Here is a 26,460-nt window from a genome sequence, read left to right on the forward strand (position 1 = left end):
GGCCAACACTCCCTTGTACCGATAGTATCTGCTAAGATATGGGACATTTGTTTACTCTCTCAAAATTAATTAAATAGAATAGTTATATGAGTATAAAAGGTCTTCCACTTTTCCCAATTTAAAGAACACCTAAACATAACAATTTTAAATATTCTTTTATATCAACTACAAACAATTGGAACAAATATTTGCTTTCCCCTGGCACTTACAAAAAGTACATTTGAGACAAATCTGACATCAAAATTGTGTTGTATGTGAAAGAGACTTTAAAGTATTAGAGACAACCAATTAAATAAAATGATTTTGCACTCAATCACATGATTGCCTATTTAAGTTATGAATTCAAAAGAACTAAGAGAATAGAAATATTTTGTGACATTTTGAATTAAAATGACAGACCAAAAAAATTTCAAAAAGCAAACATTCTATATTTAACATGTTACTGAAATCCCCTCCAATTTAGAGATTAATGAAATCTCTTACACATGCAGAAATTGGCTTTGTGAAAGACAACAGCAAGTAAGGAATACAGTTCACAGAATCTCAGTTCTTACGTGTAATCTGCAAATCTTGTTTTAATAATAAATAAACTAATCCTGTCCAGCATTTTATAAATTAGCATTTCTAAATACCCACAAAATGCTTGCAATTGATCTTCACAAGGATATTAAAAATCCTTTCAAAAATCTAAAATATATGATTTTACTTAGTATAATTTAAGTGTTAAATTCATTTTAATTTAAAAATTATAAACAAAGTATCATCTACATAGAAATATGCCTATTGCCAATTGTGACCAAAAAAGTTTTCTACTTAGAGCATCACCAATAGCTCTTTCAATATATGGGAGGTAAACAATCTTGAATAAATTTAATTTGTTATTTTAGTACCCAGAAAATCAACGTTGAAGTGACTCAAGAATCTGAATGAATTAAAACATAAGAAAAGAATGTAGGAGGAAACCCAACACCAAAGATGCATGAAGAAAACAGAGAACAAAGTAAAGATGCCCAACTGCAAGAGACTCAAGAATAATGGATATAACGTCCTTAATTATTCAAAATAACCAAGGAGGCACAAGAGTGGTTAGTGAAACAAACACATATAGGCCAAAACTTAAGGACTGATTTTTAAGCTTGTTAGTTTCAAGCAAAGAAAAAACTTCAACCTTTTCCTGGAACAAATAGCCCAGTAGCTCTCGCTCTTTTACATCATAATTTATCTAAAACAAACAAAATAAAAGACAAAGAGAAAAAAAAAACCCAGGATCACTCAATTTGTTAAACTAACTGAATCACTAAGTAAAAAGGTACAAGAATCTTTTAAATAAACATGTTAAAAAAATACACTTACGCATTAACAATAATCAAAACTTCAAATATAGTCTATCAACTACAAGAAAGATTTCATGGAATTCTAAAGCTATGAGAAATGAAGTGCCTTTGTTCAATATTAAAGAGGAAATTCCTAGCAGGGCCAACACTAACTAGGCCTCCTAATGTGTGATACTTCATCTCTATATTCTAACTACAAAAAGCTCTTATAATACTTAAAAATTCCCCTGAGTTATGAAGCAGGGGTCAACCCAAGAATTAAAGTTTACTTCTAGTTCTCTCATTCCTTAAAATGGTCTTGTTAGTTATTAAAAGTTTAGTCATATCACATTATGGTGAAAAGCACTCAGTGATATTACGCAGATCTGAATGCTGATGCTTTAAACTTGGGGAGGAACGTGTGGGAAGGAACTCCCTTAGATTCCTGGGTACTTGTCTAAGAAATTAACCTATCTTTCCCTATCTTATCAAAACTAAATCTAAAGCCCTAGTCGGATTGGCTCAATGGATAGAGGTTGGCCTTCGAACTGAAGGGTCCCAGGTTCAATTCTGGTCAAGGGCCTTATGCCCAGGTTGCAGGCTCGATCCCCAGTGTGGGGCATGCAGGAGGCAGCCAATCGATGATTCTCTCTCATCATTGATGTTTCTATCTCTCTCTCCCTCTCCCTTCCACTCTGAAATCAATAAAAATATATATTTAAAAAAAACAACACTAAATCTATAAACTACTATTCATTTTTAAATATGGGTTCCAATGGGCAAGTGACTACGTTTAAAACTGTAAGCTTAACATCTAAGAGCAAGAAGTAATACGTCCAGTTAATAAAAATAGTCACAGGGGTGTAAAGTACAGGACAGGGAATATTGTCAATAATGCTGTAATAACCATGTACGGCTTCAGACGGGTACTGGACTTATCAGAGGATCACTTCATTAGGTATATAGATGTCTAATCACTATGTCGTACACCAGAAACTAATATAATATTGTACGTCAACTGTAATTGAAAAATAAATCTTAAAGAAAGTAACACTTCTTTAATCAGAACTGACATTTAGAATAAATCAGCATGCAGTACTTTCAGGATTTAACTGTTAAGATACAAGGGGAAAATTTTTCCAACATCAAAAATATATCATGTAGGTACACCAATGCCTCGTTAAAATGTACAAGTCTAAGAACACACACTTTCAGTCAAAGATTTTAATACTTGAAAGTACTGGGGCATTCCCACTGACCTGATTTTTCTAAAAATAAATAAACAAATAAATTCGGGTTACCTTGTCCAGAGGGAACTTCGTGTTTCCTACTGAAGATAAGGACAGCGTGTGAGATCCAACAAGGTTGAAGTTGCTGGTGCGCACAGCATGGAGCCCGCCCGGGCTGGCCATCACTGGAGAGAGAGGGGCTGGGGCTTAGTTCGGAGTGACTTCCCTAAGTGTGAATCACTCCTCACCTCACCCAACACAATGACATTAACCTGCCACAGAGAAAACTGCATTTCCCTCCATCTCCGAATAGGGAGGAAAAATCTCAAATTTGCTAGTGACAGCAAACTGTTAGGTAGTTTATATTTAACTATAGTAGAGTTTAGGCACGTCTGAATATCTGGGACAGACAGGTTTTTAAAGAGACAGAACCTCAAAATGTGTGCATAAAATGCATAGGAATGAGAGAAGACTCCATTGCCATAGTCTAGGTGGCACACTTAGCAGCACAGACGATGCTGCACGGTGCTTCTTAGTTACTCTGTACCAAGAAGAGACCAAAAGCCCCAAGGAGGTAAGAGAAACCACCCAACCCTAACCCCTGCCTAAAGCCGTTCTAGAGGCCCTTCCCGGGCTTACGGGAACCCCGTTCCCACTGTGCTAGGAAGATGCTTTTCTGACACGATTCAATGCCAGCTATGGTCAGCAAAGCGAACAGAGGTCAACTCCTCTGTTGACAGCAGGGCAGCATGAGCCAGGTGACGAGCACTGCTCCCGCTGCAGGGGTCAGGTGACCGGCCGCATGGGCGCTGCTGCCGGGGCCTGAGAGATGTGTGGCATCTGACAACAGCGACCGGACAGTAATCTCACGTGGTGCTAAACGACATAGAAAATGTCTTCCCAAGGAGACTATGCTGAACACCCATCAACCGAGATGGCTGCACGTGCGATTACGCAATTGCTTCGTTAGCTCTTTTCCTTATTCTAGTGTTTCCAACAGTTCAAGATCCACTCACCTGAAGAGTGAAGGGTGCCTTTCTAAAAAAGAGTGTGAAGAAGAAACAAGTTATTTTCTTGATTAGATATAAAGATTTGAATATTAAATACAAAACTCTAACACTGCAAGAACTACATTTCAGAACACATTTTTTTTTCTACATAAAGAGGTCCCTCCCTCCTCCAGTAGTATATTTTAAAGATTTCCAAAGTGCTAAGGGTTTAGAAATGGTTAACCAATTCACAATCATATGTGTAATAGGAAGATTTCACAAGGAGACTCAATTTCTTAAAAATTCTACTTACTGTAGTTCTAGATGTGAGAAGTCGCTTTGGAGTGATAGCCTAAAAGAAAACATCAGAATATTTTCTATTAAACATTACGATTTAGAGTTTAAAAATAACCAATCTTAAGACACTCCCACATAGAAAATAATCCTTAAACATGAATATTCTTGAATCTTTTATTAAGGTATTACCCATACTGTCACTCTTTCTCTGTTTAAGCTAAGTAAAATTCTTTTAAATGATGGCTTGAAAAAGAACAGAAGAGCAAAGAGCAGGAAGAATGAGAAGCCAGCTGGAGTCCTGTCCGCACACCTCTGCTCAGCCCTGGTGCAGAGGACGTAGAGACCAGACTCCTGGGAAGGCTGGGGAAGGCAAAGGGGTAACACAAGGAAGCTGTCGAAGAACAGAGCACAGAATCATCAAGCCGAGTGCATGAGGAGCTATACTTAGGATTATAAGTTTACGTCAGTGTTCATACCTATGAAATGCAGTACCTGAAATTTGGGGCATAAAAATGGTCCAAAAATTTGATAATCGTTAAAAATTATACATATGGAAACTGGTATTGGATCTGTGGTTTCTCATTATTATAATTTACTGGGTTTCTTTCATCCTCACCTTGGATTTGTATGCCTTTTTCTTCTTATCTGGCACTGAGGGATCTTTCTTTTGCACCTAATACACAAATGGAAAGCATAACTGGTTTAAATCTGTTACCTTTAAGACAATATACTAGCAGTTATTTTAGAGAGCTTTAACTGCTTACCAAGCTGTAAACTTCAATACTGATTTCAAAGTCATTGGACACATCTTCCCTGAAATCACAAAGCATGAAAACTATAAGGAAAACACCAAGCTATGGCCCAGGATGATGCCACCACACTGTTAAAAGACTCTGAGAGCAAAAGAATTCACCGTGTTTCAACTAAAGACAATAGCGATCAACCACTTAAGAATATATAAATTGGTAAGAACAGTCAATTTTTTCCTATAATACAAGTCAAATATTTTCTTTAGTAATTTACAACTCAAGATCTGCAAAAAGGGTAATTTTTTTCAAACTCAATTTTGACTTGTTTCAAAATAAGTCTGTGACACTAAATATGTTCTCTCACTGAGATTGGACATTAAGTACGTAATGAGATTTAAAGCATACATAAAAAATTATGATCAATGTTTTTATAGGCATATGTATATCTACACACAAACACATTTTAAAACACTTCAACACGTTAAACACCTGCAGTCACGTGGAAGCAGCATTCTACTCAATGGAAAGAAATGTCAGAAACAGAAGAGTTAAACCAGGCGTCCTCAAACTACGGCCCGAAGGCCACATGCGGGTGTTTTTGCCGTTTTATTTTTTTACTTCAAAATAAGATATGTGCAGTGTGCATAGGAATTTGTTCATAGTTTTTTTTAAACTATAGTCCGGCCCTCCAACGGTCTGAGGGACAGTGAACTGGCCCCCTGTTTAAAAAGTTTGAGGACCCCTGAGTTAAACCAACCAATTGGAAACTGAGTTACGTGAGCACATAAGAAGAATGACCACTCTGCACTTCCCAGGCTGTAAGCCCACCTGTGTGCTTAGACTGCATTAACTACCGGAGGGAAAGGCGTGCCGCCGACCGCCTGGTGTACTCACAGAGTGTACGTGGTGGAGAACATTAGGGCATCGCCGTTCAGAGAAGTGGCAGTGCTTGCCAGCGGGGTGGCCACCATGTTCTCGGCGCCTGCCTTCAGGATGATCAGGAAGGAGTAAGTTGCTGCATCTGCAGGAAGGAATCACATCACAGAATCAGATCAAGCAGAGTCGGATGTAGGTAACCAGCATTCTGAAGACCAGAGGAATAAAGGAATACTGCACTGATTTACATAAAATTCATTGAAAATTTTCTAAAATCAACTTTCCAGACACAAAGGTAAGTAAGACATAAGCAGATGGTCATAATTCTAGAATAAGCCTCATCACGGGCCCTCCCACTATGGGAATCACAATAACTTCACTCCACACCCCTCCAATTCTGCAGGCTTCGCGTTTTACTTAGTGACCCCTAGTTCTTGAGCTAATAATAGTGTACAACTCAATGGTATGTACCTGAGCATGTATCTGAGTATGTACTACTGTATTTCAAAACTGAGATCAAAATACTATACTTGTGAAAGTTCCTCAGCGATAAAGTCTAAAGAAAACATGAACTATTTCTTCACTATCTGTCATTAAAGAACCACAGATTTCAAGGTACACATTAAATGACCAACAGATTTCTGCCCACAGCCCACCAAAATCGGACAACAGCAAGAATTAGAACTCAGGTCACCTCTTTCCTGCCAAAATGCTCAAACCTTGAAAGGTCCCCTTTTTACTTTCCCCGCACCTCAAATTCACTTGTCACCTAGTCCAGGCTTCCTCTCTAAGAGAATGTCTCACACAAAAATTTAAAGAAACCTTAAAAAGCATCCGAACTTTAATAAAACACTCATTTTCTTAAGCTTGCTATAATCACCCTGCCTGTCTTCAGATCCTCGTGCCATATTCTCCTTTACCCACTGTGCTTATAATGACTTTTAGGAGAAGATGTCGTTTAGAAAAGTTTACTTATTCAATCTAGAGGGGCAAAGGGAGTAAAAGTTCAATACAAGTATATCCACTGTGGGGCTCTTCACTCCCCCAATTCTATAAATTCAGAATTTATAGAACAAATTTCTATAACGGGATGAATTTCACATAGAATAAAGTAAGTAAAATGAGTCATTTTGGATGCCCCAAATAATTTCCACAATAAAATTAATGAAACTGATTGCTATGTCAGAATAACTCATCTCAGGAAAATGATTCATGTTCAAAATTATGTTTAACTAGCTTACTTTCAGTTAGAGCTTTGTTGTTATGTGGAACAGTGAGTTCCCGTATGAGCTGTCCTTGGTTATTCTTACACGCATATTCACAAAAGGATCTAAAGACCCAAGACACGAGCTTTGTAGCTTTATGCATGCTCTCCATTGTTCCCATTCGCACAATTCCAAGCTAGGTGAGGTTCAAATCCCACATACGTTCTAGAAGGCAGGCAAATGAAAATCTCCGCACCTGGTTTCTGAGCTGTGCTGCAGACAAAATCTGCCTTGAGAGGCAAACGGATTTCTGACAAAGTGACTGACCCTTTGGACGGGACAAATTCACTTTGGGGGAGGAGACCAGCCTTATTCTTCCTCTGAGGTCCTCCACTCTTCAGCTCATTCAGCTCATCCATCAAAAGTGTTCTCTTCTCAGCTATGTAAAACGATGCAAGTTAGTATTTCAAATATTAAAAGTTGCAACTGTTTCTAAATGAGACCAATTATGTGGCAACAGTACAAAAGCCCAAAGACGAAATCAGTAACTTTCTTTATAGAAACAGGTGGAGGTAGTTGGAAAAACCTTAATTGGTCATCTGTTTACCAAGTTCCAATAATTTAATGCTTCCACTACTGGTCAGTTTTCTTGTGCGGTATAATCTTTCCACCGTTCATCACCACACGTACATACACACACAACAAAACTCACACCTTTTTTTAGCTACAGATAGATAGCTAGGTACAGAGAGAGAGTGTGGATGTAAATATATCCATATATTCATTCTCAGCATACTCTGCACAACTGCATGCCTTCAAATGCTTTCCCTTCCTTTTGTCCTTTCATGCAAACTACATCTCCTTTTGCATGGCGGGTCTCCACAGACGTTATCCAGAACAAAAAGCAGATGGACTGAACCAGGTTATGAGAAAAGGCCCTGTCTCTACAGAGAGAGTGTCAGCCCACTCGAGGTGAAGTGAGTGTGTCCTGGCTGCGCCTGCTGGGACTGCCTGGGACTGTCTGGGACTGCCTGGGTCTCACGCACTTGCGATCAGAAGCAGCCTCTCCGCCTCGGCTTCTTCCAGGGACCCCTTCCCGTGCTCCTCGTCCACACAGCAGTTCAGGGCCTGGCTGGCCTGGTAGATCACCGTCTGCTGCAGGTTGATTTCATTGTTGAGTTCCTGGTGAGACCCACGAGGAGAGAAAACCCATTCTCAGTCACCACTTTCACTTACTGAAACTTGGATTATAACCAATCTAATTCTATAATTCCCAAAATTCCCAGAAAGTCCAAACGTTAGTTTCACCATTCAAGTTTCTAGACTCTGTACCAGGAGCATTTAACATAACTGTAATAATTACACTATCAACATTCTTCCTTACGAAAAGACTTTCAATCACACTTACTAAAATTATAATTGAGGCGATGTCCAACAAAGTCACAGCCTTTTTTAGCTACAGATGGATAGGTAGGTAAGAGAGAGAGTGTGGGGATGTAAATATATTCATATATTCATTCTCGGCATGCTCTGCACAGCTGCATGCCTTCAAATGCATCCCAGTCTAGAGACAGAGATTATCTGACTCATTTTATTGAAATTACATGTATGGTGTAATTTTTTAATGTCTTCCTTAGAGTAAAAGAATATTTAAGAACAAAATAAATTGCACATTTCACCATCATGTGATTTATAGTTACACTTTAAGGATATTTAGGACAAACATGTTTAAAAATAAATATTTCAATAATATCAAACAAGCTTCCAACTTTTCTAATAAAGAGAGCCTTTCTCCAATTAAACTGAATTCAAGAGCAACTGCTGAGGTCAGGCTGTCAGGCGTCAGACACTGTCCCAGGCCCTCAGGGCACAGAGATGGAAAGGCTGGGCCTCGCCCTAGCTGGTTTGGCTCAGTGGATAGAGCATCGGCCTTCGGACTGAAGGGTCCCGGGTTCCATTCCAGTCAAAGGCACATGCCCAGTTGTGGGCTCAATCCCCAGTGGGAGGCATGCAGGAGGCAGCCGATCAGTGACTCTCTCATTATTGATGTTTCTATCCCTCTCTCCTTGTCCCTTCCTCTCTGAAATCAATAAAAATATATTTTAAAAAATAAATAAATAAAAATAAAAAAGGCTGGGCCTCATGCTCAAGCTCAGTCTCATGAAATATACACCATAAACCCCGTCCATGGCAGTACACACCTGCATTTTCTGCTTGACGTTAACCTGACCAGGAAAGATGCGCTTTTCTTCAGCATTCTTTTTTCCCTCCAATTTTGAAGTAGCATCTTCCTTCCGAACAATCTGCTTAATTGAAGGACGGTCTGTTTCTTTGATTCTCTGAGATCTGTACGCATCGATGCTTCAGGAAACAGTTACACTCTGTTAGAAATCCAGCAACACACTAGCACTTTTTATTCAGCATTTCCGCAGAACTGGATACTGATGCTGCAACATGTCAGCAGCACATTTCACCAGAACGGGAAATGCCACTGGGCGAAAGAGAAGCTGACAGAAGTGATTCCGAAGTTTTTTGCAAGTTAACATAATTACAAGGAATCCAACTTGTTGTATCCATCGAAACCATGACCCTTAGGAGTGAATGCCTCCCCCAAATGTTCTCACCTGTAAAGAAGGTCACGATCCTCAGAACCAATGCTATCCCCAGACTCGGCCCGTGGGACACGGGTTCTCTGGAACTTCCCTGGTTTTGGACTCTCATCATGTGTGCTACTGCCCTTCAGTTCCAATCTAGGCGAGGAAGCGAAACTCTGCAGGAAAGCAGTGGGTATTAATAGGTTTTATGGATGCCAATTGATTCTAAATGATAACTCTGAGGAACTGAATGAATTCTTGTCTATATGAGGAAATAAATATCGCACAAGTCAACTGATTCATCGTAAAAACAAAACAAACTAAACCAAATTTCTAAAGAATAAATAAATAAAAGTTGAAAGATAGTTATAATCTACATTCATAACCCTCTTTAGAAACAGTTCTAATTGAATCAATTTCCAAACAAAGCTGCAGTTATTCAATATAGGGTGATAGCTAATAATATAGCTCACTCTCATAAATGTTAGTTATCTGTCTGGTGCCAAGTACCAATATACTAATATGTCTTAATAGTCACATCAACCCCAAGATGCAGGTACTATTTTTAACCGCATTTAACAGGTGAGTGGATGTGACAGAGGTTCAATGATCTGACCAATAAACATCAGGAAATGACAGAGCCAGGGTTTGGGCCCCAATGCCTGGCCTTTACCCACGTTAGTTTGGATTCTGTCTAAGGTCAAAGGAACCACGGGAGACTTTTAAGCTCTCTCTCAAGAGCATTCAAGTCAGGTTTGCAGACTCCCCTGGCTCCAGAGTTCTAAATCCCCATGTACCCACTGAAACAAAAGGGGACCCCATGCTGCTTGGTTTCTTCATGTCCCTGGCTCCTCTTTTCTTACCTCTGGACTTACCACGCCGACTGTCTGTGCCAGCGGAGTCAGCAGCGACATGGAGGAGATATTCAGGGCATCCTCCTGGTCCTCCCCGCTCTCGGCTCCCGCCTGGCCCAGCTGCTCTGGGCTCCTGGCCGCATCCAGCTCGCCTTCCTGCAGGACATCACTGAAGATGTCGTTAATCACTTTCGAACTATTGATGTCATCCTCGTCGTCCACGCTCATCTCGATTTCACGTACCACTTCTGAAAGATATTTCAATAAGTGGATGCTGTGATCCAGGCCTTTAAAAATTAGACGGAGAGCAGAAAAGATCTAACATCCACATGCTTACTAAATAAACGGGGGAAAGCCCTGATGAAAAGCACCTCCTAAACAAAAAATAATAATAAAACTTACTAACATATGAAACCAAAATTATTTTCAAATTTCTAGTAATAGTTTCTTACCAATAAAAGTGGAAATTATCAAAAGCTGATCCAATGCTTTGGGGGTGAGAAAGATTAAGAACTCGGGGTTAGAGCCAAAAGCTCCAGACGTATAAAACAAGCTCTTCCCAACGACTCTCCGACGGTGGCGCTGCCCTTGGAGGCGGCAGTCACCAACAGGAAACATTAGCGTCACCAAGGGCAGGACTCACAGGGGCCTTCAGGGCCACCAGCTCCCCGACAGTACATGGCGGTGCCAGGCAGTGCACTCCCTCCCCTGTGGCAGGCCAGGGTGGGCTCGACCACGTTTTCACAGGGTCCGTACCCTAAAGATAACTGTTTCAGTCCTCTAGCTCTGTGGAGGCTAGAGTACTTCTTCGTAGTTAAGAGAGAGAGAGAGAGAGAGAGAGAGAGAGAGAGAGAGAGAGAGAGAGAGAGAGAGAGAGAGAGAGAACTATAAAACCACAAGCCACTTAGAAATATAGAACACTGGCCTGGCTGGCGTGGCTCAGTGGTTGAGCATGGACGGATGAATCAGGAGGTCAAGGTTCGATTCCCGGTCAGGCCACATGCTCAGGTTGTGAGCTCGATCCCCAGTAGGGGGCGTGCAGGAGGCAGCTGATCAATGATTCTCTCTCATCATTGATGTTTCTATCTCTCTCTCTCTCTCCCTACCTCTCTGAAATCAATTTAAAAAAATTTTTTTAAAGAAATATAGAACAGCATATAGTGGAATATGTGCTTCTACTGTTTTATTATTTCTCATAATACGTTCAGTGCTAGTAAGAAATAAAGAATAAAAACCAACCTGTCTGCTGCTCAACCTTTGGGTCTGATGTTACTTTTAAAGACTTTTCCTCTTCTAAAAACAATGTTATTTTCAAAGGGCTAGACTTCGTCATTTCACATTCAGTGAAACCTAAAAAAGTTTTAGGGAAAACCACATTAATATTATAAGAACCCGGAACGTTTTGGTTATAGAATCTTCTGTATCTTTTTTTATTACAAAACTGCATTTCACATTTAGAAACGTACAGAGAATACCCCCAAACGCCTGCCCTCTCCTACCTCCCCTTTCTCTCTCCAGGAGGCAGGGACACCGACAGACCAGGCTATGGTTTGCTCCTCCGCTTTCCCCCGTGGTGATCTATGTGAGCAGCCTTTTATTTATCAGCAGGTGGTCTGCAATTTGTTTTTTACTTTTTTAAAAAAGTGCCGATAAAAACACTTAAAAAGGGTGCAGGGTGGAGAGGGTCAATAGGGGAGACAAGGGGACATCTGTAATACTTTCAGCAATAAAGATATATTAAAAAAACACACACTGAAAAAACGTAGCAACAGAAGGAAACGACCCCTCTCTAAGAAAAGCCCCAGCTAACACCATCCCCTGTAAGGACTGAAAGCTCTTCCTCTAACATCAGGAACAAGACAAAGAAGCCCCTCTCACCACGTCCAGGCAGCAAAGCTTCGGAAGCCCCCATCCAGCAGGGGCACATGTGATTACATGGATTTAGCACCATTTACTTAAAGCTGCTGCTGACTGCCTTAGGTCGTGTATTACCATGACACGCGGCTACAATCATCTCTCTGCACACAGCACATCTTTGCACACTGGTTCCAACTTGCACACACTTGCAGAGAAGCTGACTTACAGAGCATGCACACCTCATAGTTCAACAGATATTACAAGTTGCAGTATTCACACTCGCATCGAGAGGCTGAATTCTCACTCTGGAAAGAGGACTGAGAGAAGCATGGCGTGGCCAGAAGTGAAAAGGGGTGGACATGAAGGCACGGATCTGCCTTTCTACACTAGAGCAGCGTTTCTGACTTCCAACCCAGTTTCCAGAACTCTGGTGGACCGAGAGCGCCAGGGCAGTGAAGGAGGGGAGGAAGCGCCGACCTGCGGGCTCTGTGCTGGGGGGCTGCGCTGGAGTCTGCTTTTCTGCCGCCTTTTCCTTTTCTCTTAGTGGACGTGACGGGGCATTTGAAACAACTTGATGTTTTCTGAGGGGAGTGTTCTGAGAGTGAATTTCCTGCAAAAAGCAAGTGAAGAGATACATTTTACTCCTCAAAACAATAGACTGTTGTCTTTTTATGTGTCATTAAATGAAACAAACCACAGTCATTGCTCTACATAAGCTTCCTCAGAACAAAACAGACAATGCGTGTGAAAGGCCCGGCAGTTCAGAACACGAGCCCTCGGCTAGTTCGGTTCTGGGATTCTCAGGATGTGAGTCACTGAGACCAGGAGGAAAGGGGGAATGGAAATCTGCCTCAGGTTCAGCTTTAGAGAAACCGATTCCAGTGAAAGTCAGGTGTGAAGGAAACAACTCCCCCATGTCACTCATCACAGCCCACATCTGTAAAACTAGGGATGCCCCGGCAGGGTTGCTCAGTGGTTAGAGTATCGGTCCGCAGACTGAAGGGTCCTGGGTTCGATCCCAGTCAAGGGCACATACCTGGGTTGCAGGCTCAAGCCCCAGCCCTGATCAGGGGCACGTGAGGGAGGCAACCAATTGGTGAATCTCTTTCTCTGTCTCTCCCCACCCCCTTCCACTCTCTCTAAAAATCAATGGGGAAAAAAATATCCTTAAGTGAGGATTAACAAAAAACAACAACTAGGGACAGTTCCTACCTCCAGATTCTACTTACCAGTTACTCTGTGGGTAAAATGCAATGAAAACAACACAGGACAAAACAGATCCTAAGAAAAGGAAAAAAGAGGTCTTCCCGATGTGGCTCAGTGGTTGAGTGTCAACCCATGAACCAAGAGGTCACTGGATCGATTCCCGGTCAGGGCACATGCCCAGGGTTGTGGGTTCAATCCTGGGGGGGGGGGTGGGGGGGGGAGAGAAGGGAGGTGCAGGAGGCAGCCTATAGATGTTTCTCTCTCATCGATATTTCTCTTTATCCCTCTCCCTTCCTCTCTCTTTAAAATCAATAAAAACATATTTTTTAAAAAGGAAAAAGAAGAAAAATATTCCTTTACCTGAGTCACTTATTAAATATTTATAAGGCTAGGCAAGAGAAACATTCATTGCTTGTTTGCTTTTGAAAAGGTTGTGATTACAGCCAAGAGTAGAAATAAGAACAGCAGCGAATACTGCCATAGAGCTTCACATGTGTCAGTCATCTTTCTATTTTACACACTTCACATCATTGCCTCATCTGATCCTCCCAATAACTCTCTAGGATGGGTACTAATGTCTCCATTTTACAGATGAGAAAACTGAGACACAGAAGAGTTAAGTAACTTTCCCACACAGCTAGTAGCCAGTTTGATGTACAAACACACAGGAGACTGTAGAATAAGCAAGCAGTTTGAGGAGAGGAAGGCAGGGCAGGTGCATTTCAGAAGTGAGAAGAATGGGCTGAGCGCACCTTCCATTGTGGATCGGGGCCCAAGAATAAACATAGCGGTAAAGGAGGCGGCCGGGGTCAGAGGGTCTGGTTAGAAGACCTGGTTTCCCCACACACCAGCTGAGCCATTTGCACGGGGGATTTACCTCCCTGGGGCTTAGTCCCTCCCCCAGAAAAGGGGGCAGTGTTACCTTCCAGGGTTAGTGTCGGGGTTAAATGATCCCAGGCGCTTTATTTGCGCCCACCAGAGGCCTGGCATGGAGCCAGAGCGTTGCTTCTTCCTTTCATCATCACTCGCCTGTTTGTTTATGTTACCTGTTTGGTTTCTAGTTGTTTGCTTCTCGAGTTTTCGCCTTTTTCTGCACTCCATAAATTGCCCTTGTCAAATCGGCCTCGAAGACATGCTAGTTCTTTTTCACGTTCCTAAAATCATCAAAAGTTCTATTTTACACAAGAGCCAATACTAGGTTTAAGGATAATATCCAAACACTAATAACTTGGCTTGTCTTCAGTTTTAAGAGGAAAAAGTCACAATATAAAAGAATACAGGACAAGTGTATTTCTAATTTAAAATACCTAATACAGAGAACCAAGATGCTACTTATTCAATCAAAAAGAATGGTATGGGAATACACGACTTGATTACTGTGAAGGCAGTAGGACGTATGCACCTGCTTGAGCCGCTGTGCTACGTGGGTAGTAGATGAAGATGTGTTTTGCTTTAACAGCCTTTCCTGGATGGCCTTGGTGTTTGGAGTGACCACGGGGGTCCTGTGGGGCGTGCTCCGCGCGGGGCTGTCTTTGCTGCGTTCTAGACAGCGCTCTCCGAAGCGCTCCAGAAACGGCTTGACTCCCGCTCCTACAGAAAACACCACATTGTTGGAGGCTATTCAGAATAAGTAACCATTATGATTTCTACGGGGAAGTTCTAAATGCCTGTACAGTTCCAAAGCGCTTTGACTCCACTAAGATTATTCATTCAGAAAGTAAACAATATATGCTCAGGTGGTGTTGCTCAGTGGTTGAGCATCAACCCATGAACCAGAAGGTCATAGGTTCGATTCCCAGTCAGGGCACATGCCGGGGTTGTGGGCTTGATCCTTAGTAGGGGGAATGATGTTTCTATCTCTCCCTTCCTCTCTGAAATCAACAAAAATATATTTTTTAAAAAGTACAGAGGAAAGTATCTAGCACAGTATTCTAAGGAAAAGGCATGTTTATTTATTTTTTTAAAATATATTTTATTGATTTTTTTACAGAGAGGAAGGGAGAAGGATAGAGAGTTAGAAACATCGATGAGAGAGAAACATTGATCAGCTGCCTCCTGCACACCTCCTACTGGGGATGTGCCCGCAACCAAGGTACATGCCCTTGACCGGAATCGAACCTGGGACCTTTCAGTCTACAGACCGACGCTCTATCCACTGAGCCAAACCGGTTTTGGCAAGGAAAAGGCATGTTTAAACTGCTTAGATGTTAGCAGGTTAAATACTTTGACCAGTGACTGGATTCGTCTACACTAATAAACAGTCACTCTACCACTTAAAGCTGAATTTGAAGATGTCTCATCTGAGCATTCGGCACTTGCCCTGGCAAACCAACTCTGTACCATTCAAACTGGGTATTTAAAATGCTGAGAACAGAATCCCTGAAAAATTTAGATTTTTTAAAAAAATACATAACCTGGTGTTGTAGATTTGTCTTTAGAGTGAGACTGCAGACAAGTTTCTCTATTTACTTCTTCTTTGGGCCGAACTGTCTGGGATTCGGCTGATTTCCCGATTGGTTTTGATACCTCAGTTTTCAAAGGACTAGCAGGAGTTTTTTGAAGTCGCTCAGGTTTTCGTACCTCACAATTGTTAGCATTGGTGAGAGATATAGAAGCTTTCACAGGGGAAGCAGCAGCTTTCTGAAACATGAAAACGCTTAGGATAAATACAACACTCACCAATACCTAAAGACAGTCCCATAACAGACAACGCGACGTCTATTTGCTTGGTGGCCTATGTAAACTCATGAAAAAATGTTGTTGTTACCTAAGGATCAAGCCAATGTGACAGGTTTGGGGAAAAAAATCAACTTGGAAAATGCTGCAATTCAAATTATACTGTATAGTTCAGCCTGCATAATAGAACGATGGGTAATTCAGTATGAGGGACAGAGTCACTATTTTAAAAAACAATTTCTTTCATAGTATCACACTATTACGTTTATGAATTTTAACTGTTAAAGTGAATTATGTCCTTTTGTATTTTAGTTAAGTCAGTATTATTTTAACATAATCGTATCACGGCCCTGGCCAGTGTGGCTCAGCTGGTTGGCTGGTTGAACATCGTCCTGTGCACTGAAAGGTCCCCGGTTCGATTCCCGGGTTGTGGGTTCAGTCCCTAGTCGGAGTGCTATGAGAGGCAACCAATTCGTGTTTCTCTCTCCCTTTAAAGTAAATAAAAACATGTGTATTTTTATTGTATCATGTACTTGACGACTAATGATAATAAGTGAAGTCCTCACTCTGTGCCAAGCACTATGCTAAGGGCTCCATGCACATACCTCGCTCCACCCTCCCCAGACCCTTTCCTAGGTTCTGCAGGACCAAGTGCCTTGTCCAAGGCCACGCTCCTAATGAAGAGGCAGGGCTGGGACTGCGTGCAGGCTAATTCCAAACCCCAGCTCTACACTCAAAGACGATGCCCAGTACACAACCTTCTTCTTCTTTTTTTAAGATTTTTTTTAAATGTTGAGGTAGCACATGCACAAGGGAATCTTTCAAAAGGACATACGTGAGAGCACCGTACCCACCGCCGACAACTGCCACCTGGTCCCTATCGCTACTAGCTGTCAGAAATACGCACCCTGACGGAGGGCTCCGTCCCGTCATGGTGTGCACTCTGGAGTCGCACTAGTTCTTACTGCTCACTCACCTTGGGGTGGAGGTACCAAAGTTATGACTTTTACTTTCTATAAAACCAATATTCTAAAACTAACATAAAGCACTGCAGATACGTTATAAAAATACATACCTACACATGAACGTACATTATCTCTCATAACATAAGCAGCAAGGCTTTTTGTATTGGAAGCTGTGTGTACTCACCGCAGAGCTGGAAACGGCACCCTTAGGCAAGGAGGCGGCCGCGGCTCTCGGGGCCGGCGCTTCCCTCAGAGAGGCATTGCCGCCCCGTGGGGAGCAGCATGCGGCTTCCTGCGCAACACTGCTGCCATTGATGCCAGCAGATGCTCGGCTCGCCGAGGAAGCTTCGGGTAAACAAGTGGTACCAGGCTGTCCTTGGGCACTGTTCTGCTTCGCCGATGAGTGACTGACATCATCTTCCCAGGAGCAAATAGTGGCAGCAAGGTTGGCCAGACGGCCCCTCCTCCCCACGGGAGTTGCTGAGGCTTCTGCTGGTTTGGGAGGGGCGGCGGCCTTGTCCTCCGCTGGCATGGCTGGGATGAGTGAGCTTTCAGGGGTATCATCTGAAAACGTTTTCAGAAAAAGAATTCACAACCCTGCTCAAGAGATGCATGTACCGTACGTGCACACCCCAGCACCACTCCATCCAGAACTGTTCATGCGGTTAACAGGCTGAGAACTGGTCCAAAGCTCTCGTATGCATGAGAGTACCGAGCTGTTTAAATGTGACAATATCTTTTCAAATCCGATGATACTTAATTCAAATTTAAAAAAGAAAAACAAAACTTTCTTAACCAACTGCCTTCCTCCTTTTGGCTAAACCCCAGACACTGCAGATAACACACCTGAAGTTGAAACTGCAAAACATGTCCCTCCTCAGTGCGGTGCCTCCAGCGCGCCCCACACCTGGTAAACATACTACTGATAAGCGAACTATGTGCAAGTGACCGTACTGGGATAGATAAAGCAAAAGCAGTGCCTTCATCTGTTAACTGATAAATACGGTTTTCAGCATACCAAGGTGAATCCTACTGACAGACTAAAGGGACATCCCATCCGTGTCGTTCATACCTGTCACCTCGTCATTATCCCAGTGGCGCCGCTGGGCTGCCAGCTTCTGCATCCGCGTTTTAACAGAGGAGGCCGCAGAGGCCTCGGGTCTGGCGTGCGGCGCTCTCTGCAGGCCCAGCAGCGGTGCGCGGGCGGCGGGCAGGGAATCACTGGCCGGAGCCGGAGCCTGTGGCTGCGCCTGAGGGGACGCAGGACTTGGAGAACAAGGTTTGGCAGAAGCTGACTCAACCGGTTGTGCATTTTCCAAGTTAGAAACTTCTACTTCAGTGTTGTCAGAACAGCGTTTTTTTGATGGCGATGGTTTTGTACAAGATTTCTCTAGATTAAAAAAGGGAAATATTTCAAAACTCCATACTTTCTCACAGCACAAACAACTTGCCAGAGGTACTTCACAACTTAATAAAACACCATGTTTCTCGAATCCTTTCAATGATTTTACTTACAAGAAATATGTAAAATTCTACTTTCAATAACTTAGAAATCTGCTATCAGAGATTTAAAATATATATAATTTATGCTTTAAAAAACCTGAGTGAAAATAAATTCAAGCAACATTCTCAATATATATGTACAATACTTTACACAGTTTAAGACAGCAGGAAATTAAAGTGCACACACAGAATGAGCAAATGTTCCGGGGCCGGTTAAAGGTCACAGCCCAGTCACCTCGCTTTTAGACAAGAAAAACCACGCTGGAGGAATGTAGCTCCCTGCCTAAAGGGTCGCAGCTGAGCTAAGGGTAGAAACCAGGCTTTCTGTTTCTAAGACAATCTTTCATGGACAATAATAAGTCAAGGGTACAGGGCACCTGGCTTGAGGTTTAGGAAAGAGACAGGGAACCAAAAATGTGACTGAATTTTCTAGTCAATAGCAAACAAATTAATCAACCCAAGTGCTTAACCACACTTCACATTTTACACTTCCACGAACACCGAGAAAACAAATTCCAAGTCCTGAAATAAAAGGGAGCGATCCAAATATAAGGCATATGACTTCAACCCAGGAATGAGTTTTAATATATCTCCTGGAAAATTGATATTTTTTAAAAGTCAGGATGTAAATTTTCTAAGAGGTCAGTTTCACGGGTTGTCTAACCAAGGATTCTTGTTCTGGCAGTGACAGTTGTATCAGTGAGAGGCTGTGACTGCCCTTATCAACATCCATCTACGTAAAACACAGCATAAAACTTTCTCCTCTTCTGTAACTCATTTTCCATGGACTTATCTGATCATTTTTAACATGTTTCCATTTTAACATGCAATACCACCTGGAAATACACAGTTCTTTACATTTACAGTTCTTGTGAACAACAGTAAATACCTCCATTTTAGCATCAAAATGTAGTCCCAACCACTGGTTTTCTGCACACGGCACTCACTCTGTGAGTGTACAGACCCATGTCACAGTGAAAGCAGAGATCCTGGACCGGGCCAGGCCTCTATTTTCCTGGCCGAACACCATGTGTATGTAACATATTCCCCTCCCTTCCTTCAACATGAATATGTGAAAATAAATTATCATTCTATGGTGAGTTCCCAAAATAACTGTAAGCCAGCCCCAAGCCCTCATCTCTGTCATCCTCCGTTTCTACCCATTTCAAAGTTACACTAAGGATTATCGCCAGACTATTCCACACTCAGAGTAAGTCTGGATTGAGGAAAATAAAGTTCAACCAATTAATTCAAACTATTTGTTAAAGGAAACTCCTGTCTGGCCCAGTAGGTCCAGACCTGACATAAAACATAGTCCTGACGTAGAGGGAGAAGGCTGGTCTTCCCCCAGGGGCTGGACGTGTGCCTCCCTCAGAGGCTGATTCTTCCGCGTGCACGAGGAAGTGTTTGGGGCTTCCTCCTCCAATTACCTCCCAGTCTTACCTTCCCCCCCGGACAGGGGCTGCTGGTTACTGGCTTCTGCAAGCGGCTCTCTGGCGCGCTTGGCGAGGGGCACGGTCCTCGGTGCTGCCGTGGGCCTCTCGGCCATCTTTCTCTGGAGATTTTCTCGCCTGGCACGGGTTCGTTCGAGTAGTTTCTACATAGATAATGTTTAAAATACGGTTTAGTCAAAGGCTCACAAACCTGCAGGTAACTTCTAAAATCACCGATTGCCATGCAGGAAAAGAGTTACATACATTTCAAAAGTGAAATCCTAAGGTATTCAAGTCAAGACCCACTAAATGAGCACCCCAATGTCAAAACTACTACTGATGTAATATGAACATTGCAGGGGGAATGAAGCCCGGCTGGTGTGGCTCAGTGGATTGAGCGTCGCCCCATGTACCAAGAGGTCACCGGTACGCTTACGGTCCGGGCACGTGCCTGTGTTGTGGGCTCCATCCCTGGTAGGGGATGTGCAGGAGGCAGCCGATTGAGGATGCTCCTCTCTCATCCCTCTCCCTTCCTCTCTCTAAAAACCAATAAAAACAGATTTTTAAAAATTGTGTGCTCATTGTTTTAAGCACTAAGGCTGGTGGGCAGAACAATGGTCTCCAAAGATGCTCATATCCTAATGCCCTGAAACTGTGAATATGTTGCGTGGCAAAGGAAGCTTGCTGGTGTGACTAAGCTAAGAATCTCGCGATGGAGAGACCGTCGTGGATTATCTGGACCGATGTAATCACAATGGCCCTTACAAGGGAAAAGGGGGGCAGGAAACTCAGGCAGCGAAGAGGTGGCAGCGGAAGCGGAGGTCAGAGGGCCGTGATTGGCGGCTGTGAAGATGGATGAAGGGGGACAGGACCCTAAAAGCGCAGGTGGCGCCAGAAGCTGGAGAAGGTAAGGAAGTAAATTCTCCCCTAAAATCTCCAGAAGGAACCCAATCCTGCCGACACCCTGCGTTTAAGTAAAACCCATCAGACTTCGGACCTACGGGAGCTAAGGTGCGGTTCTGACCACCGAGTCGGTGGAAATTTGGTGCAGCAGCTGCACGAACACAGCACGAAGACCTGGGGTGGTGCACAGCAAGAGATAACCGAAAACATAAGACACTTCCTCAGAGGGAAAATACACCAAACAATCTCAATGTTTCATTTAATTAAATGTCAATAGAAAAGTTTTATGTTGAAATCTGAGCCATTTCATAGAATTATGAGTACTTTCATGAACTCGGACGCTCCTGTTTGAATTGTGGTAAAACCCACACGAGACCTGTAAGACCACTCATTCTCTGCCAAGTGCACGCACTGAGGGAGGGGTGCAGATTCCTGGCTGGAGTTTACACACTGCCCTGCAAGCACACTAAGAAATTACACTCCATCTGACCTTTTTAATTCCTTAATTAAAACAGAATAACAATTGTTTTTAATTCCTCTCAAGCATGAGCTAAATTGGGAAGAAAGCTCAACTCTCTCCTCTCCTTAGGATGATTTCTAACTTCAAGTTCATTAAGCCCGGCCAGTATGGCTCAGCTGGTTGAGCGTCATCCTGTGCACAGAGAGGTCAAGGGTTCGAGTCCCTGTCAGGGCACATGCCCGGGTTATGGGTTGGATCACCAGTAGGGGGCGTACTGGAGGCAGCAGATAGATGTTTCTATTTCTCTCTGTCTCTTCCCCTATCTCTAAAATCAATAAAAACATTTTTTTAAAAAGTTCATTGAAAAAAGTGACACTAAGTCTAAATGCTCTGCCACAGAAAGGGTGATTTATGAAACACAAAACCTTCCCCTTTAAGTAAAAGTCTTGCATAAACTCAAAAGTGATAGACAAATTTATGTCTGATCATTTCTCCAGCAATAAAATATATCACTCCCCAGACAAAGCTAGCCTAATTATATTCATTCATGGACATGCCCACATTCCATTCCAGGCTGTTAGAATGCTTGTGAGTCAGTGTATCTTCAGTTACTATGAGCAATGGGTCACAACAAAAGAATGTGGTTGTGGCATTCTAACTTACACAACTGTCCTGTTGTCTACTTTGGTCTAAATTTTTTCAAATTAAAAATAAAGTAGATAAGTAAAAAGAGAAAAAAGTTCCGTAGTCTGTAAAATAAAAACTAATAAGTAACAAAGGTTATTAATTTAAAAGAAATGATATACATATAAAAACAACAACTCAGTAAATGTAAGTCACCGTTCCTTATAATGGTGTATCAGGAAGTTAAAGATTCTTTTATTTATAACGTACATTCCTTCAAACAGTAGAGGAATAAAAAAATAAAACATTGCGATAATTAACAGAATCAGGACATAAGATACTCCGAATGGATTAATCTAAGATAAATGAAGCATATAGTCCCTAAGCAATTTCTGCCACACACACTTTGGATCATTTGTGACAAAAATTTTCCTAGGAAGGATTACTAACTCCCTGACTTCTTAAACCGAGTAGATTCAATAGAAATTAACTTATTTTTTTAAAATATATATTTATTCATTTCAGAGAGGAAGAGAGAGGGAGAGAAACATCAATGATGAAAGAGAATCATTGATTGGCTGCCTCCTGCATGTCCCCTACTGGGGATCAAGCCTGCAACCCAGGCATGTGCCCTTGACCAGAATCGAACCTGGGACCCTTCAGTCCGTAGGCCAACACTCTATCCACTGAGCCAAACCAGCTCGGGCAGAAATTAACTTATTATTCTCAGTGTACTCCAGTAGCATTCCCTCCTGGGTCAATACAGAGAGTGTCACAATTCTGGAAAATAAGAGAGACTCCATTCAAAACAGTAACAGCATGTTTGTTTATTTTTATTGCAAGAAAAGATGTTTTACAAGGAACGTTCATTGTAGCCTCTTCTCTGTTAGGGTTCCTCCATAAAGTTCTGACTTGGCACACCTAGCCCTGGTTTCCCTATGCTCGTCTTGGACTGGGATGACCATCACCCATGGGCGGATCTTCAAATTAAGAGGCTAACGCCAATGTTTTAAGTGTATACATAAGTGTTACATTCACCTCACAGTACAACAATCACTAACACTTACGTAGGATTTAATCCCAGTACTTTCAGTGTTTGCACACATTAACTCATTTCCAAAGCCTAGAAACAAAAACAAAAGCCACCTTCTGGGGCAGGCTGTTTTTACTGCTGTTTAGAGATGAAGAAATCCAGGCACGGGTTACGTAACAAGCCATAGGTCACGCAGCTAAGGAAAGGAGAGGCAGAATTCAAACGAGGGCTCCTGAGTCGGGGATCTTACTTTGCTATAAACCGTCTTTTGACAAAACCCAATTGCTCTTTTTAAGAACTTGCGTCAGAAAACTAACTCCAGATCATCAGCATAAGTTTTTTAATGCTATCAGCTCATATCGGATCATAATGATAAACATCTGCTTAAACTGCTTGTTCGCCCATGAATCAAGATGGAGTCATTACTTCCGGCTGGTCCATGTAAAACTTGAAAGACCCTGTCTACATCCTGATTCATGTCAACTGCAAAAGCATGAGACACAGGGAAATCTGAACGTTGGCAGAATACCTGATACTAAGGAACTGTTACTGTTAAGGTGTGATGGCATGTTGATGTTTTGCTTTTAAAGCCCTTAGCATTTAGTGGTAAACACTGAAATACTTAAGTATGAAATTATATGATCTCTAGGATTTGCTTTCAAATAATTCAGTGGGAAGGACGAGACGGGGGATACAGTGAAACACTGGCCTGAGCCGCTGGGTGATGGGTGCATGAGAGGTTATCACGCCTGCGTCATTTGAAATGTTATTTAGAAAACACTGCGAAAATGTCCTAACAGCTACTGTGGTGGGTAATTACTTGATGGTAAAATAGCAACACCGAGGCGCTCTCCTATACTAACTCAGCACTGTTACTGGGTGAGCCTGAGGTTAGGGAAACTCGCTCTGAACAGAAAAAACAGGCCTACCTGCTCATAGCCAGCAAGTAACATGCTCAAGAGGTAAATGCAAGGGAGCTGAGCACTGTGAAAGGCGTCCTCTCCTCGGAAGCAGGGAGATCAGTGCGAGCCAGAGGTTAAACCAGGGTTTTCCAGGCAGAAGGGCAGGGAGAAGAGTGCCAGAAAGCACCAGTGGCAGCAGGGAGAACCAAGGAAAACAGAGTTTAGGACGGTGGCAGCCTTTCTCAACCAGAGTTACCTGGAGGAGTAAGCCCTGGCTCCCTGACATCCCTGTGATGAATAAAACACTTGCTATGCTTGCAGGAGGGCATGGGAAGATTGAGAAAACCGTCTCTCCGTCCCCCCTGCTCTATGGCTCTGATAAGAATGCTCGTTGAGAAAGTCATTCCAACTGACTTTCAGCCCTTTCAGACAAGGCACTGTGCCAGTTCATTTCACTGTGCAACAATGTTATGAATGCTAGAATTAAGCACCTACTGGCCAGAACCAATTCAAATAGTTCACTCACTACCAATTAAGGGAAAGATGTCAAAGCCATTTATTCCAACTGCAACGGACCTAACTTTTCATAATACAAACCATACATATTAAACAATACGTATTTCTGAGCACATGCTAAAATGAAAGGTTTCTTTCACATAAAGTTTTTCAATTAAGATTTGTCCTGCTTCAGAATGACATTTTTAAGTGACATTTTCAGCCAACATTTAAAATGCTTTGTTCCTATTACTTAGGAGAATAAAAAAAAACTATTCAGAACACATAGGACTAATGTTTTAAGGAATCCTATTTTAAGTAACATTAAAAATATATCCATTAGAACTTCAATTAAGTGAAAAATATGGTGCATGACCAGCCTTATTCTTTAAAGATGATACAAAGATGTGTTCTGGATTTTTGTGAGAATTTTTAAAAGTAAGGTAAACAGCCCCTCTCTCTTCCATTTTCGATAAAAAAATCAATGGTAAAAAATATCCTCGGGTGAGGATTTAAAAAAAAAATAAAATAAAAATAAAAAGGCAAGCAAACTGGTGTTTTCTCCCAAGATGATTGAGAACTTGAAACAAAAATACTGTTGCCCTAGCTGGTGTGGCTCAGTGGTTAGAGTGTCAGCCTGCAGACCAAAGGGTCCTGGGTTCGATTCCTGTCCAGGGCACCTACCTTGGTTGTAGGATCCTCCCTGGCACGGGCCCTGGTCGGGCATGCAGGAGGCAACCAATCAATCCATGTGTTTCTCTCACATCGATATTTCTGTCTTTCCCTCTCTCTCCCACTCTCCTTAAAAATCAATGGAAAAACATCCTTGGGTGAGGGTAAAAAGTAATAATATGTGCTAGTTGGTTTGGCTCAGTGGACAGAGCATTGGCCTGTGAACTGAAGGGTCCCAGGTTTGATTCCAGTCAAGGGCACATGACCGGGGTTGTGGGATTCATCCCTAGTTGGGGGCGTGCAGGAGGCAGCCAATTTCATGATTCTCTCTCATCATTGATGTTTCTCTCTCTCCTTCTCCCTTCCTCTTTGTAAAAAAATCAATAAAATATATTAAAAATAAATAAAAATGTTTAAAAAAATAATAACAAATACTGTTGTGTTTGAAAACAAGTCTAACTGTTGAAACTTTTATTTTTATTTTTTTATTTTTTAGGGCTAGGGTTAGGGTTAGGGCTAGGGTTAGGTTTAGGGTTAAGATTAGGGTTAGGGTTAGAGTTAGGGCTAGAGTTAGCGTTAGGGTTAGGGCTAGGGTTAGCGTTAGGGTTAGGGCTAGGGTTAGGGTTAGAGTTAAGATTAGGATTAGGGCTAGGGCTAGTGTTAGGGTTAGGGCTAGGGTTCTAACTGTTGAAACTTTTAAATACCTTACACTTATGGAATTGTAACTACATTTCAAAATAAAAAAGTATTAACTACTCTCCAAAGCATTTACGTTTTTTTAATCTAGTGTAGAGACATGTTTAGATCCCCTTTGCAGAAACTCAAAAAACAACAGTTTGAAGCTTGTGCAACAACCTTAAAAAGAGGAAGAAAAGAGTGGACAGCTGGCAGCACGGAAACTCCTGAACGGTACAGGCTCCGCGGGTCAAAGCCCGAGAGTGAATCACCCAGTAAGAATGCAAGCAACCCGCATTCAGTCTCTGGAGGACGAAGGAGGAGTGAGGCTCTGCTGTGGTGTCATCCATAAACACACCATAAAAAGGTTTATTTCTTCACTCTGAGTCGTGGGCTAATAAATGTGATGTGTCCATATCCAGCCACCACTTTCCCTTTCCGCGTACGGTCAGCTGGGACGGAACTTCACCCCCGCCGGCCGAGCGACGGGAGCTGAGGAACCCCTGGACTTTGCGGGAGCGGAGGCGGTGCTCTCAGGCGCCAGCTTATCCCAACGCTCGGCTGTTCCTTCGTGAACCGCCTCCTTCAAGGCATCCCTAGCTCCTCTGCGGGCCGCCCGGACCCCGCAAACCCCGCTCCATTCCATTTCCCTTAGGCGGTTGGCAGGCAACGGTGAGTCACCCGGCACCCGCCTCCGCCCGCCCCGGCGGGCCGCGGTCGCTCCCGGCGGGACCGGTTCCGTCGGACCGCACCCTCCCTCTCCGGGAGACAGGGTTCCACTCCCCGGGGGCACTCCCCTTAACAACCGGGCCGACCTGACGTTTCTCACTACCTTCGGGGACAGACTCTAACCTTCCCTCCCAAGGTTTCAGCGGCAGGAGAGCGCGGACGCGCCGCTGGGGTGGGCGCCCCGCGGCCCCTCCCGGCGGCCCCCGCGGGACCCCGCACGC

At 42.7% G+C, this 26,460-nt stretch overlaps 1 protein-coding gene across 3 annotated transcripts in view; it reads right to left on the reverse strand.

Moving 5' to 3' along the window:
• The window catches only part of ANLN (anillin, actin binding protein), a 40,035-nt gene that overhangs the window by 13,371 nt on the left and 204 nt on the right, over positions 1 to 26,460 (reverse strand). The window contains exons 2-21 of one of the 3 annotated variants that reach the window (XM_028154534.2): positions 19,757 to 19,910; positions 17,883 to 18,200; positions 16,995 to 17,374; positions 15,584 to 15,809; positions 14,572 to 14,759; positions 14,216 to 14,323; positions 12,441 to 12,573; positions 11,346 to 11,456; positions 10,116 to 10,354; positions 9,283 to 9,428; positions 8,860 to 9,019; positions 7,705 to 7,840; positions 6,915 to 7,097; positions 5,472 to 5,598; positions 4,593 to 4,641; positions 4,445 to 4,501; positions 3,845 to 3,883; positions 3,559 to 3,580; positions 2,615 to 2,727; positions 1,169 to 1,222 (exon numbers count right to left, since the gene is read on the reverse strand). In XM_028154534.2, coding sequence (XP_028010335.2) covers positions 1,169 to 1,222; positions 2,615 to 2,727; positions 3,559 to 3,580; positions 3,845 to 3,883; positions 4,445 to 4,501; positions 4,593 to 4,641; positions 5,472 to 5,598; positions 6,915 to 7,097; positions 7,705 to 7,840; positions 8,860 to 9,019; positions 9,283 to 9,428; positions 10,116 to 10,354; positions 11,346 to 11,456; positions 12,441 to 12,573; positions 14,216 to 14,323; positions 14,572 to 14,759; positions 15,584 to 15,809; positions 16,995 to 17,374; positions 17,883 to 18,200; positions 19,757 to 19,910 — 2,943 coding nt within the window. The remainder of the gene's footprint in view (positions 1 to 1,168; positions 1,223 to 2,614; positions 2,728 to 3,558; positions 3,581 to 3,844; positions 3,884 to 4,444; positions 4,502 to 4,592; positions 4,642 to 5,471; positions 5,599 to 6,914; positions 7,098 to 7,704; positions 7,841 to 8,859; positions 9,020 to 9,282; positions 9,429 to 10,115; positions 10,355 to 11,345; positions 11,457 to 12,440; positions 12,574 to 14,215; positions 14,324 to 14,571; positions 14,760 to 15,583; positions 15,810 to 16,994; positions 17,375 to 17,882; positions 18,201 to 19,756; positions 19,911 to 26,460) is intronic. The other 2 variants (XM_054725923.1, XM_054725924.1) reach the window with 2 other exon arrangements.

This window comes from Eptesicus fuscus, chromosome 14 (assembly GCF_027574615.1).
Source record: "Eptesicus fuscus isolate TK198812 chromosome 14, DD_ASM_mEF_20220401, whole genome shotgun sequence".
NCBI classification, from domain to species: domain Eukaryota; kingdom Metazoa; phylum Chordata; class Mammalia; order Chiroptera; family Vespertilionidae; genus Eptesicus; species Eptesicus fuscus.